Source organism: Channa argus, chromosome 11 (assembly GCF_033026475.1).
Source record: "Channa argus isolate prfri chromosome 11, Channa argus male v1.0, whole genome shotgun sequence".
Classification (NCBI taxonomy): domain Eukaryota; kingdom Metazoa; phylum Chordata; class Actinopteri; order Anabantiformes; family Channidae; genus Channa; species Channa argus.
Window position 1 is genome coordinate 20,456,930 of NC_090207.1, and position 14,486 is coordinate 20,471,415.

Below are 14,486 nucleotides of genomic sequence, written 5' to 3' on the forward strand. Positions count from 1 at the left end.
GGACAACCTCTAAATGTTTCCAAATGCTATGATCTGACTCCTTTACCCAAAATATAAGGTCACGTTTGTGCTTTCTGTGAAACAATGCTTGACGTCTTCTTTTTGGAGGTATTAACTGCATCTGATGGATATAAATGCATTCCTGAAACCCCTTGGTTGCACAAAAGAGAAATTGGTTGCCTAAATGAATGCAAAAGCACTCAAGGGTTTAGCAGTGCAAAAACACCAGCTGGATTTCCAGCCTAAAGGGAACCACAGGGAATACTGTACAAGTATTTCTGTAAACAGAAAGACAAAGCAGGTAGAGGAGGACACATGAACAGGTATTGAGTGTTCGAGCTACATAAAAGAGCACATCTCTTTCTTTCTTTCTTACTCTCTCTCCCCCTTTTTGTTGCATGATAAGAGATTTCTGCAGGGTGTGTTAGAGTGTGAGTCATCAGTGCAGAGAAAGAAAGAGCAGAGAGACATTCTTTAAGTCAAAGACAGTGCAGCAAGGAAAGACCAAACAATTTGCCTCTTGAACATGATTACAACCCAACCAAAAATATCAAACAGCTGCAGGTAAAGGACTCACGTCTAGCAAATGTATAAACCATCTCTGTGTTATGCAACAACAGGTCAGCACAGCAGCTCAATGCTCAGCCGGCTGAATGCTAAGAGCCCCAGACACTGATAGGCTGGGCCAAAGCCCAAGCTAAATGTTTGAATAATAATGAGCGACTTTCCACTGTCGTCATGGTACTGTGAAGAAGACAGCCATTCACACTTCTGAAGATGTGAAATGTTGTAAATGGAAATGAGTGTAAATGGAAAATCTTAATAGGTGATTTTAGACATAAATGTGTTACTTCATTAACTGATCAGCATTTGGATAAAATTAGCACAAAATGCATTTAACCCATCACCAGAGTCAGTTACACAGTCTTGTTGCCTGAAAGCTCCGTTCCTGAACAAACCAGCTACTGTAACTAACAAACAAAATCCACTGTGTACTGGAGAAAAACTGCTCCGCTGTGACATGTTTTGTAGTAAAGGAGTAATGCTTGTTGCTTGAAAATTCCTAGGGGAATGCACTAGAAAGAGGCAAAGTTATCTCTCACCACAAATAGAATTTCTCAAAGTACAAACTTAAAGGCTGATTATAAGCATATATAGTATAACATATTATAGTCAACTTGCCGCAGTAAAAGGCTTGTATGAAATGACCTAAACTGATAAAATAATTAATAATTAACCAATGAAACATTCTGCAAGGTATGATTATTTTAATAAATATTTTAATCTTGTACGAATGTTAACATTAACAGCTGTATTATTCCACCAATGTCTCTTGCATCGCTGATCATAATGAAAAATGCATTGATCAATACAGGTCACAATACTGTGAACTGTCTCTGTAACTGTATAATTATCATGAAAACATTAGTCAGACACAATTCTATCAACTTGCCTAAACTTTCCTCTGACCTCCTTAAGGTTCTCACTCACACACAAGAAGGATTTTCCAAATCACTGACACTGGCCTTGCCTTACCTTCTCCCACACAGAGACTGTACAAGCCTTAAAAATTAATTCCCTCATATCCAGACAAGCAGCAGTCAACAATGGTAGATTTCAGTCTTCACAAGTCTGTCCAGACTGTAGCAGAGATGGGGTGATAGATGGACTTGTCTTCACAGAACTCTGAAACCGCAGCACTAGTCTGCAACCTGATCCTGAAGTTCAGATGAAGTCCATGCTGCTATCGAAGCTTGCTGATTAGATTACTGCAGCCTGCCAGAGCTCCAGTTGCCCAATAATGAACATTCAGAGACTCTAATAAGCTGTATTTAAATAGTAAATTAATATAAAATAACAGAATTATAACTACTTGATATAAACACCGTATGTGATAAAATGTTTCTTTTAACAATATAAATAGGTACTTTGGAGTTCTATTCATCTACCAGTCTTTCTCTTACTCTTTAAGGAGTTCAACTTAAAATATTCAGTCCTTGGAAAGTGGCTCAATGAGTATATTAAAATGCAGTTCTAAAGGTGGAACTCTTTGTTCTATTGTTATATTTTTGAATTATATTGTTATCTTTTTTGGATTTAAAAAAAGTAGAAAAATATAGTCAATGTTTATCAGCACACTAACACGACTTCTTCCAAAGCTGGGTTCTAATTTCCTAATCTCCTGGATCTATTAATTTCCTAACTAAGGAATACCTGACAGAAAGAACCAAAAAGAGCAGAGAGATGCAACCTAAACAAATGACCCAGAAAAAACCTTTTCTGGTAAAAATCATTGGACAAAATAGGAACATCAGCAGTGTTAGTCATCCCTGTCAGGACCACTTGGCCCTTTACACTTAGCACTTAGTACCTACTAAGAACAAGTATTCACAGAGGGCAGTGTCTCAAATGCAACAATAGCCAGAAGTCTGAACTTAACAGTCAACAACAAGCTCTGAGAAACACAAATAAATGCTCTGATGAACAAGATTTGCCAAATGAGACAAAAAAGCAATTTCGAGGAACCAAGTGGGGGCTATAGAGTGATACAATAACAACACTCCACACACAGACACAGCTCATTGCAACTCTTGTGACACAGCGAGTGGCCGGCACATCAGTCAGCTCCTCTGTCTCTCGCTGGCAGCCATTGTTGGCTTTTAATTCCACTTAGGCGTGAATCTAATTAAGGGGCACTAGACTAAGCACAATCACCCACCTCTAGATTATTTACAGTTACACACAGATGTAACACATTCAGCAAATATGTATATTTCTGAAATTAAAGCTACACTACGCAACTTAAATTAGCGCCATCATGACACTCGAAATAACAGACTCTGCTGCGCCGAGTCCACCCTCTCCCTGTTCTGCTTTTTTTCTGCCACACTCTGGACAGCCCTTCAGCGGGTCTAGATTGGGCCACCGGGCTTCAAAATTTACAATACAAGCAGAGGCTGACTCAAAAACCCACAAGGTATGGACAGCATCACTGCAGCGTGTATGTTGTATTACAAAAAATGGCCATTACCTAATCATCAGTACTGTATACTACTTTGAACCTAAAGAGACTGTGTCATGTTTGTAGAGCTGCATCGAATTAATTTTGTGCAGAGAAGCCTATATGACCAAATCACAGAGTTTACCTTATAATAAGTGCATAAACAGCACTCTGGGTTAAAGGAGGGCATACCTCCTTTCATTAAACTGCTCTTTCATGTGACAGTGCAGCTTAGGGACTTACATGACAAGTATTGTAATTAGCCACCACATAAAGGGAATTGACCTTATTAAGTTGCTGTTGGATCACATGCAGATTTTAGGTTAGCACAACACGTGCTGCCAATCGTTCTTAATAAGAGTGGTGCCAATTCATGCTTCTTTCTTTATGCCATTTAGCACATAAGTGCACAAAAACACATAGATAAGTAAGAGTATCGATATTTATGTACTGACTGAGTCTATAAATACCAGTGGCCAGTCCAGAAATCAATGAATGCCTGCTACATATTTTAGGCTGCCTATGAAGGTCACTTAGACAACGCCTGCGAGAGTGAGGCTCACAGACACACTCGACAAAATCGGCCCGCAGCTCATGCCCTGACGACACCCTGCCCCTGCCCCACTTCAGCTAATGTCACTGAAACACATTTTTTATTAAAGAGTGTAACAACACTAATATTTACAAATGAATTATGAAAGCCATCACATAATATATGCTCTAGCTGTGCCTGAAAAGGCTGTATTTTCAGGGTTTAGCCCTGTGTAAATCATGTACATTATAGATGAGGCAAAGGAGAAGGGGAGTGTTCAGTGGAGCACTATCAGTTACCAGAAGGCCAATCTAAATCTCCCTCATCATGACTAACTTCTATTTCAGAGCCACAGGGGTGATACAGCAACAAACCTTCACTGCAGGCTGCTGTAAACTTAGGCACAACACTTCCAGCCTCCACGGAGCTACACTAAAAGAAAAACAACTAACACTGTTCTCATTTATAAAACTGAAGGACTGCCAAAATGAATCCTGTCATCACATGAATTTGTCACTTTGCTAACAGGGCTTATGAAAGTTGGATGAACATTTTATGATCTTGTTAAAACTGGTTACATTATTAAAAAGGGCACATTTATCCTGCGAGGCGAGAAAGAGAGCCTATAACAGATTGAAATTTTAATAAGCTCAGTGCAGTGGCTTGAGATTGAGAAACTTGGCATAGATTTGGTTTTAAAACCCTGTATATGGGCATGAGATGATTTAGCCTTGTTGTATCATGTATGCCCTCAAGTGGGTCAAAAGATAGGGGATTCTGAAAACCTGTGATAAACCCTTTAACCAGCTTAACGTCAGACACCTTCCCTAGCATTTAAAGCTGTAATATGAAGCAATGTTTCCGCTGCTATTTTTAAATGTAGTCCTACTTAGTTTGGCATCATAAGATACTATCAGGACAACATGATTTATTTATTTGTTATTGTACCACATTAAAATCAGGGCCTGACATTGTTTTTTGGACGATGTTTTACTTGAACAACAGCCAAATTAACTTCTCCAAAATAGAAAATGTAGGCCTATTAAAAGATAAATACATATTTTATTAATGTACAAGACATAAAATTGAGAAATAATAATGGTATATAATATCCACTTTTCAAAATGATTATTTCAAAATAACTATTAAAGTTGGGGCAACTGACTCAGCTGGTACAAACATTTGTCCGCTTATATCGGGGTCAGAAAAAATATATAGTGTTATGGCTGTGACTAAAGGATTTTCAATTACTGAATTTGTCTTTAGACATAAAATGTAAAAAATAACTAAAGAATTCAATGTTGTATCGGTATGTACAGTATCTGCTGATTGAGAGGCAGAAATACTAGACTGTTATACAGTAGAAAATGGGATTGTTATTTCATCCTTCTATTACATCTAAATAAATGGAGGCCACATGGCACAGCAATACTGCTGTGATATTTTTAATATAAATCACTTGAGGACAAAGTTCAGGCAGCTTCGTTCAGATGTGCCATAGTTTGGCCTTTCAGAGGGTAGAGGTTTAAAGACTGTGTCTATGTGTTTGTTGACGCACATTTCAGTTTTGTTTTAACCCGAAATAGTATAGATCAGCACTAAACAATTAGCAAAATGTGAAACTACTGGATGAATATTTTCTACACTAACCAACACAAAGAATTTGCAACGTTCACACAATATAAATTTGACTGGCAGCTGCAGCTCATGTCTATAGAAGCTGTTGATGGGCACTTGGAAGAGTCTTCAGAAAGCTGATCTAAGTTGCAAATATGACAAAACAGGGTGAAAGCTTCCTATGTAGCATGGATAACATGGCTCCATGTTATTAATGTTTAATGAAGTTATGGTAGAGTTTGTAAACACAGCATTAAATGAAAAATAAAATGACCCAGTATCTGGTTCACCTGATATGAGAAACTGTGGACACTTCAAGATCTAATATGCTGTGTGCAACTCAAGAATGAAATAAGCAATAACCAATTTAAGTAATTACAAAAGTAGATAATCTGTATGTAGCAGTTGATGCTGAAATCATCTCGGGCTGACAAAAATTAATCAATGGTCAGGAAATACTGCAGACCATCACAATTATTTTTCACTTGCCCAATTGGGCAACTGCATGATGTTTTCTTGGCTGTTGCACTGGGCACATGGGCAAGCATTTATGGTGAGCCCTGGATATTATTGCAAATATCCTTCTTTTTTTTTTCATGCTACAGTACCACACCACTGATGAGTAAATATACAGACAGAAGTGTGATAAAGCCCATGGCTATCATTATAAGCCAGACTGCAGATGAAGGTGGCAGGTGTCAACAGACTTGGAAACACCTGACCCTGGAGGAGACTGGAAATGACTTTCTCCTTCTGTATTATGCCAGATAAGGCTACGATAAACATTATCTCACCATCATACCATTGCCTGGTGAGTAAAAGGTCCAAATACAGACTACACAATGCAGTATGTGTAAGCAGAGGGCAGCATTTTCTGGGTGCCATAGCCTCGTTGATGCCAGAGGTCAGAGGAGAACAGCCAGAAGGTTCCAGCTGATAGAGAGGCAGCAGTAAGTCAAATAACCACTTCTTAGAACCTAGGTATGCAGAAGAGCATCTCTGAACACACAACACATCAAACCTTGAAGCAGACTTGTTACAGCAGCAGACCACACCTGGTGCCGCTCCTGTCAGTTGTGAACAGGAAACTGAGGCTACAATTCACGATAAAATGGAAATTTTAAGGGCACACTATGATTGTACAACGGAAGACTGGAAAAAAGTTCTCTAGTCTGATGAGTCTGGTTTAATCTGGGTACTTTAATCTGGTAAGTGTTGGCTAAAATAACGTTAATCAAATGCTAATCTTTCCCTAATGTTACTCTACCACCTCTCTCTACTTGGTGGTCTCTGCTTCTTCTGTCTCTCCTCTGAACTGCCCCTGCCCTTGCCTGCTTTTTGTAGAGCAACAATCATATGGGTGAGCTGCTCAGAGACTGCTAGAGAGAGGAGCAGGGAGGTTTTGTTTTACTCCAGTTGGCTACTGATCATTAACCATACCTGCAACAAAATCCACCAGCAACAGAGACAGTGCAACTAATTGATCAAACACCTGCTGAACAATAGAACACAGACTTGTACCATTGCTTTGTAGGTGTTTAACTCACTGAAGATCCTTTTTGACTACTTTAATAGTAAACAGTTCTACTGATAGTATTTAAAAATATGTTGAATTTTGTAAGCTTCGAGATTAAGACCAACTAGACTTTATGAGGACATTCGAGCAGTAACTCAAAAGTTGAATGGGCTTGGTTTAAGGGTTCAGGTTAAAAATAAGTTAGGGTACGGATAGGGTAAGGGTTGAGGTTAGGTATTCTGTTTAATGTGATGATTAAAGTTATAACATACAACTTAAGTTAAATGAAACTTGCTGCGCATATGTGTGTGCGCAAACCTTGGACGTTACAAAATTACTTTTAGAGATTATTACATTCACAAAATTAGTTGATATTAAAAACAACAAAAACAATTACTGAAGATCAACAGTAACAAATATGATACAAGCATAAATTCTAATGGATGCTCCACAATGCTACAGGAAAGTAAACCACTTTCTTTTTTTACTTGTGGTCATTAATGTAGTTTGATAGCACTGGATATCAGTAAGACAAGGACAATAACTTGTCAGTCTTGTGAAGAAGCAGAGATAGCTGCCGAGTGACTGCTGTGTAGCAAAAGCAGTGTGCAGTCTAAGGTCAGCCAGCAGCATTTGAGCATTAATAAGGGGGGTAATTGAATTAGAGGATCAGTGGAGGCCTGTAGTGTGGGCGCCATGTGGCTCTAATTTCATTACAAGTCATGTAAACATTAGGTTGGCCCCCAGCACAGGAGGTGGGGCATAAAAAACTCACAAAGGAAATAAATAACAAAACACAAACCTACACTTTTAATTTTAACACCCTGTTCCACCATACAGACTATTAATCCACCGTGTTGGTAAAAGTTGTGCCCCTAGAGGAGTGGGGGCTACAAATTATGTGACACATGACACCAGAGAATATTTATAGCTGGTTACCACCCTTATGATATCTATACTATGATTGTGAATTTTCCAATCAGTATAATGCGTATTTATAAAAGGCACTTTAATGTGTCTTGGCGTGTTGATTCGCTTCACTATTAAATGAAGCACAGCCTGAATAGACCCGCAGGCCTTCCAAACAGTTCTAAGGGTAGAAGTAAAAACGTCTTACCCACAGTATCTCAGTTGCAATAGAAGGGCACTTTCAGAGACAGATCACATCATAGGCTTTTTAATATGGATGGGGTGTCCTAATAGACCACAGAAAGAAACCAAACGGAATGGGACACATAAGTATCTTCTGCAAGAATTGCATTTCCTAACACTTTACCAATCTGCCAAGCCAACAAATAGCCAGTATAGACAACATCCATCCATTATTTGTAACTGCTTATCCTGTTTAAGGTCAGGGAGGCTAGAGCCTGTCCCAGCTGTCATTGGGTGAGAGGCAGGGCACACCATGTACAGGTCGCCAGTCTATCTCAGGGGTAACATGGAGAAACATACACAGACAGGCAGTCATTTACACTCCCATTTACACCCATGTACAATTTAGAGTCACCAAATAACCTAACATGTATGTGGACTGCGGGAGGAAACCAGAACATGCAAACTCCACACAGAAAGGCAACAGCCAGCCAGGAATTTAGAAACTGGATCTTCTAGTCATGAGGTGGAAGCGATAACCTTTGCACCACCATGCTCTGCAGTACAGCCAACTGCATTGGTTAAAAATAGAGGTTTATTGTTAATGTTGGCACGAGTAATGAACATCACATCACATGGCTGAAATGCTTTTAGTGCCAAAACATCACACATCACATTACTGCAGTGGACAGTAAATCAGTATATCTTCAATGTAATCAGAACATTGGTTCATTTGAATGAAAAGTGTTCACTCACTCCCATTGATCAGTCTTTGACAAGTTCACCTGTTTTATTGTTAAAACACTCTAAAGCCTGCCAATGTATCTCAAAAGTTTACCCATGCAGCAGAACAGGAGGAAACCGTGAATGAGGATCATTATAACAAGAAGAACATCTGACCGTGTTTCTGTTTTCAAAACAATTTAAAGTAATAGCAAAAGCCTTCTCAAAGAAGATCCAATCCAGTCTTCCACTTGAAAATGTAGAAAAGTGTAATTTATTTTATTACAATCACTTTTAGCCGCAGTGGTCAGTGCACCTAATTATTCTACATTGCTTTCTTTTAAGAGAGGTGTTGAAGGAAAACAGATGTGAAGAGGACCCTGGGCTATGCTTGTGTTTTATTGCTTTTCTTGTTTTACATTCTTGAAGAGATGCCGAAAATACTTTTGTTCATTATTTGGGTTAGTTTGTCTGGTCAAGTCTGGTTTGGCTTGATTTGGCATGGCTCAGTTTGGTGAGCCAAGAAGAGTGTAGTTTATACGCACTAATTTGAAAAAAGATCAAATTTGCACAGTATGAACAGGTTAATGCTCAAAATCCGAATATACTGTTTGTAATATATAAATGTGACTGAAACATAACACAAGGCTTCAATAATATTGGTATTAGTGCATTTCTAAAACTGTAGGTGCATAATTTATATGCATGAAAGTGACTGAAGAGCCAAGAATTGTTGGGCTGTTGTCATACATTAAAAAGCCCTGTTGCAGAGGAAAACATTATGTAAATTTAAACCTTATGTAAATTTTTACAGTGTGAAATCAGCACAAATGTAATTGGCTTAAAGAGAACAAGCACCAAAGCTAAAAAGGGTACAAAATCACCAGGGAAAAGTAAAAAAATCACTTTTATCAAGATTGCTCACATGGCCTAAGAGGGAAAGATGTAACAGCTGTAGACAGCTGTGTACACATAGAAGCTAACTTTATCAGGGTGTCTGCAGTTTGTTGATTGGATTTCACTTACATGATAACAAAGCTTGCTAAAGAGCTGCCTCATGCTCTGTCAGTTTTTAATGGAGTATTGTTGATGCAACATCAGTCTTTCAGGATCCATAATAAGCCATTTTTCCACTTAAAAATAACACCACAGCCTGCAACCCACCCACCCCCTCGACAGTACCCTCCCAGTCAATTTCCGTGCTGACCTAGTTGTGCAAAACACCAGCTTAATGACATGATAGGATGCATGTTGACGTCAAAAGACATCACTTCCCAGTAACCATCACAGGTACAAGGTACAACAACCTTTGTGTTACCAGACCTTGTTGGAGAACATTTGAATTATCAAAAGAAACAGTGAATTACGTTTGAAAGAAGACAACATACCTACCACATATCAAAAACTCCATATTTCACAGCAAACATCAGGTGCAAGCACTTGAATTAATATTCTTTACTCAGAATTGTTCAAGATCTTTAGGTAATTTTCAAAAATATGGTGTAATTAACATTTGGTTCCTTTGAAAATGCTGTTGCACATGACATGAAATGTCAGATAAGCCCTTAAGAAATGTTGACAAGCTAATTATCAAGTATCCCTGTCACACGCAAGGGAGTTTAAAAATAACGTTCACACCATACTCATTATGCAAAGAATCCGACGGTAGTACTAAACAACCAGCTCTATAGACTATAGATGATGGAATTTTCACTATTCACAAGGCCGTTCTCAATATTTAACAAGTTTTAAGGGTTTAGAAACACAAGGTAAAATGTTATGTTTTCATATGTTTGTTCAATATATCCAATGAACGAAAGAAAACAGAAAAGGAAAATTTCATTTGACCTTCTTACTATCTTATTTTAGAATTATAGTTACTCCAATTCTTGTCCCTCTTTACATCACTAGGAAATCTCAGCTTAATTAAATGTTCATTACCACGCAGGAGGAAGCTGCTAATAACAAAGCTTCAGCTTTTTGGTACAGCCAAAAGATGTCACCCGTAACATCGCCGTCTGTAAAGACAACAGTCTGTTAAGTGCTAAAGAAACACAGAAGAGAAAGCCAGCAGCCCCCTTTCCATACACATACACACAAAAACACGCACAAACCCTTTGCACACACACACACACACACACACACACACACACACACACACACACACACACACACACACACACACACACACCACACCGAGGTTTAATCGATGCAGCTCATTCATATTGAACCACAGGTGCCAGGGGAAGCCGGGGGAATTATATGCAGCCTATGCTGTGAGATCGCAGCCTGGAGAAAGCCTAAGGAAGATGAAGCCAGCTTCACTCTGGAAACTTGCTGTTTACAGTCCGTGACATTTTATAACAACATGGCTACTAGGCCTACTCATTCCATAGGAAATGTAACTGCACAGGTACAGGTCTGAGCATCAGGTGTACACAGCATGTCTTTACAGTTCAACAGTTAGCTTGAGTTTATTTTATTACACTTATTCATATATTATTGATATTCGTTATATAAAAATGATTATCTCTTGACTTCTGCCAAATATGGTCAGTGGTTATGAAGTTTTAAGAAAATTGTCACCTTGAGCCCAATTAAGCCATATGAGGATTCTTAGGCACAAGCTGAAGCAGAAGCACAGCTCATATAAAAGTCAAAGCAATAACTAGAGGAAAAATAACTTATGGTTTACAAGTCCATAATACAGGAAGAAGAAGATGAAAACTTGAAATTGATGAAAGCTAGTGTTCTACTTCTAATGGGCCATGCCTTGTCCAGTATCAATAAGGCTGTACCTGCACTTCCCAGGGAACTCACCAGTAACTTCTGCCTTTGGTGGCTCAGAGTTGTTGGGCTGAGCCTTAGAGCGCCACTGTTGTCCTCTAGAACATGAAAGCTGCCCAAATGTTGCACATGTTGGATGTTAAGGGGCAAAATGTAATTTCTCAACTGGGAGGAAAAAAAAAAAAAGAAACCACAAATGCTGCAGTCATTTAAAGCAATTTATATGCAGGAAAAAAAAAATAGTGCCACAATGGCAATTTATTGCTGCTTTCGGTCTCCTATGATGCATGTCTATTTGTATGTCTTAGAAATTATTTCTTTGTCAAGCATGTTGTATTGCCTCTGTGTTTGAATGTGTGCTATATAAATAAGGCTGCCTTGTCTTTCTTTGCTAAGTTACACTCATGGTGAAATATGTTAGCGCTCTGGAAGTGTAGGTAAGTGACTGATCAGAATCAGCAGGTGGTCTGTGCGTAAAAACAGATTCAATCATGCCGGGCAAACAAATGTTCTCCTTTCATTGATCCTGAATTCAATTTATCAACAGAAGAAATATAAATATCTACAACTCTACCTGCTGATTGATTTGAGCATATGTTGAAAACTGTGTTTCATGAAACCTTGACTTTATGAGAAATAAAATAAATCCTTTTTATGATGGATTTGCCAAAACACATGGTATCATGGTAGCTTTATTGTATCATCCCAGTTAACCATATGTTTAACACAACTCTACGCACATTCCAAAATCTGCAAACAACGAAGCACTATGGTGACTTAGTGTATCAATAAAAATAATACTTAAATAGTCACTCAACCAGATACTTACAAACCCACACAAATATGAGATGCCAACAAGGTAAAATAACATCGTCTCTCCATGTTCAACCACTTAGCCAGCAACGCTGATAGCACAACTCAAACTCCTTGTTATTGCCAAGCTAGTGGAGCTGGCTGGAAATGATAATGCCTCCTATTCAATTATTCATGGCTCTAGTCAGGTGGAACCAGACGCTCTTTTTGTGTCAAAGAGGGAGAGCTGTAACTTGACTCAAACATGGAAGGCCATCCCTGCATGGTGGTAAAGACTTGGTGGAACAAGCATGGATGCTGCTGGGATACAACCAAAAACACAGTATGTCATGACACTCACTTGGCTGTTTCCATGTGACATTTCCCTGCATTGTACAATACTTCAGTGGGTTGGTCCATATGGGGTGAAGCCTGAGGCCCTGCCTTGAGTTCACCAACCCTCTGTTGGTGTTGCTTTCCGGCCCTGACATTTGTGTTCATGGCCAGAAGATGACCTTTTTTAGCCATGCCGAGCTTTAGTGCTGAATACTAATGCTATGGTACTGTGTGCCCGCCACTCATTGGAACAAGCAGTGCTATTTTTAGCCACATATCCCCAGCTGCACACTTCCAACCCGGGGCCAATGGGCAATTAGTGTTTGTTTCTCATGGCAGGAGGCATTGCCGTAACCTCTCAATGCAAACAGACATCTGGACACAGGCTGTCTCTGTCCTGCCCCGTACCCCTGGTGCAAGGTACAACTCCTAAAGCCACGTAGTTGCTCCATCCACCTCAGCCTTCTGTAGAGAGCTTCATAGGTGCTCAAAAGCTTTTCTCTCTGTCACTTCTTGTGGAAAAAGAGAAACTTATTTACCTCATACAATAATCTATGTTCTTTGCTAAAAAACACATTGTCTGCATGCCTCTGTATCTGGGTTTAAAACTGAACAAAACTGACTCTTAATTCAAACACTTACTTCTTTATAGTGGATTAATAATTAAAATTGTGCATGGTTGATCCTGCTTACCCATGCACATAGTGTCTGAATGATCGACATGTCAAAACAATATGAGCTCATTTTATGTGATGATTGTTGCATTCTGTTTTCATTTACAATTAAGGTTAAATTAGACACTGTTAATATTCCAGCACACAACCATTTGCACACCTTCATGCTGGGCTGATTGTTAGCATCACGATAACAGCATATTATCATACATTGCTCATGCCTGGGCATGTATAATGAGGCAGTTTAGGATTCTGTATGTCACGACAGCCCCTTAAAAGCAAAGACAATTAAATCCATCTCATCTTCTTCATACAATTAACCTGTATCACTGTTCACTTATAGGCCACTATAGAAGTAGTGAATTAAACAGCAAGTTTAACAACACCATAAAGGTCTGTAACTTAGAACAACATAGCAAATTGTATCACAACAAAGATAAATCACTGTAAAATAGGAGTCACTCAGTTGTGCCTTTTTTTTTCTTGTTATCTGCAGTGAAATTCCACTTTCAGGACATCTGAATCAATTACAACTCCACATAAACACAAAACATTATCCCTGGAACATTCAACTAATCATCCTCAACATTAAACATGGTGTAGAAACAGCAAGTAAACCTTGATCCGACTGCCACAGTGTTACTCTAGCACTGCCAATAATATGTTAACAGTGTGCACATAACCTCCAACATGGCAGACAATATACAGAGGAGAGTTTGTCCTTACTTAATGCCAACTGTTGCCAGATGTAAGCTGAATAAATCATGAGAGTTTCCATCAGTCTGCTCTAACTTTTTGGAAAAATACTGCATAATTGTCAGCTTTTATAACATGATACTGAACACGATTTAGACTGTGAACGAAAAAATGACTAGAGTGTGGACAAAGCACATGATCGAAATAAGCAAAACAAGAGCTGGAGACTGACATTGAACCTGTGAAGATAAGCTTTTTTATTACAAAGCAAATCCTTAAAATTATTCATCACTGCCTTTGACAAGATCCACATAATCATCTTCAACCCCCACCCCCAGGAACACCCCCAGATACACACAGCCGTCACCTTAAAATGGTGACCACAAACACCGATGTGTAAATGCACAGGTAAAGCCACAAAAATGTCTAAAGGTTTTGTTTGTCAAGCTTGGTTAGTGCTAACCTAAATCCTGTTGGCATGTAAGAAAGATACTTTGCCTTGGCATCCTTCTCTAGGGCTCTTTCTTTAACAAAGTAACACTGATGAAGTCACAGGATTAGCATACGATGTGAAATGTTACAGCAACAAAAAAGAAAGTGATATCTCTAAAACTGAAGTAAAAAAACATCAATCTAACAATTGACTCCTACAACTAACTTTATCTAAGATCACCAGATCAGTGTTGTCCATCCCAGTGGATTTGAAATAAAACAAAACTT

At 38.7% G+C, this 14,486-nt stretch overlaps 1 protein-coding gene across 13 annotated transcripts in view; it reads right to left on the reverse strand.

Annotated features, from left to right (window-relative positions):
• rimbp2b (RIMS binding protein 2b) overlaps nt 1-14,486 on the reverse strand; it is a 73,060-nt gene that overhangs the window by 54,609 nt on the left and 3,965 nt on the right. For 6 of the 13 annotated variants that reach the window (XR_010915567.1, XM_067521477.1, XM_067521483.1 and 3 more), the window contains exon 1: nt 1,537-1,749. The exons of 1 other annotated variant lie outside the window; for it this stretch is intronic. Coding sequence is in view for 11 of the 12 variants with exons in the window: in XM_067521477.1 (XP_067377578.1) it covers nt 1,537-1,584 (48 nt within the window). In the remaining variant the exon portion in view is untranslated. Of the gene's footprint in view, nt 1-1,536; nt 1,750-14,486 lie in introns of those variants that run through there. 6 more of the 13 variants (XM_067521490.1, XM_067521487.1, XM_067521486.1 and 3 more) reach the window with 2 other exon arrangements.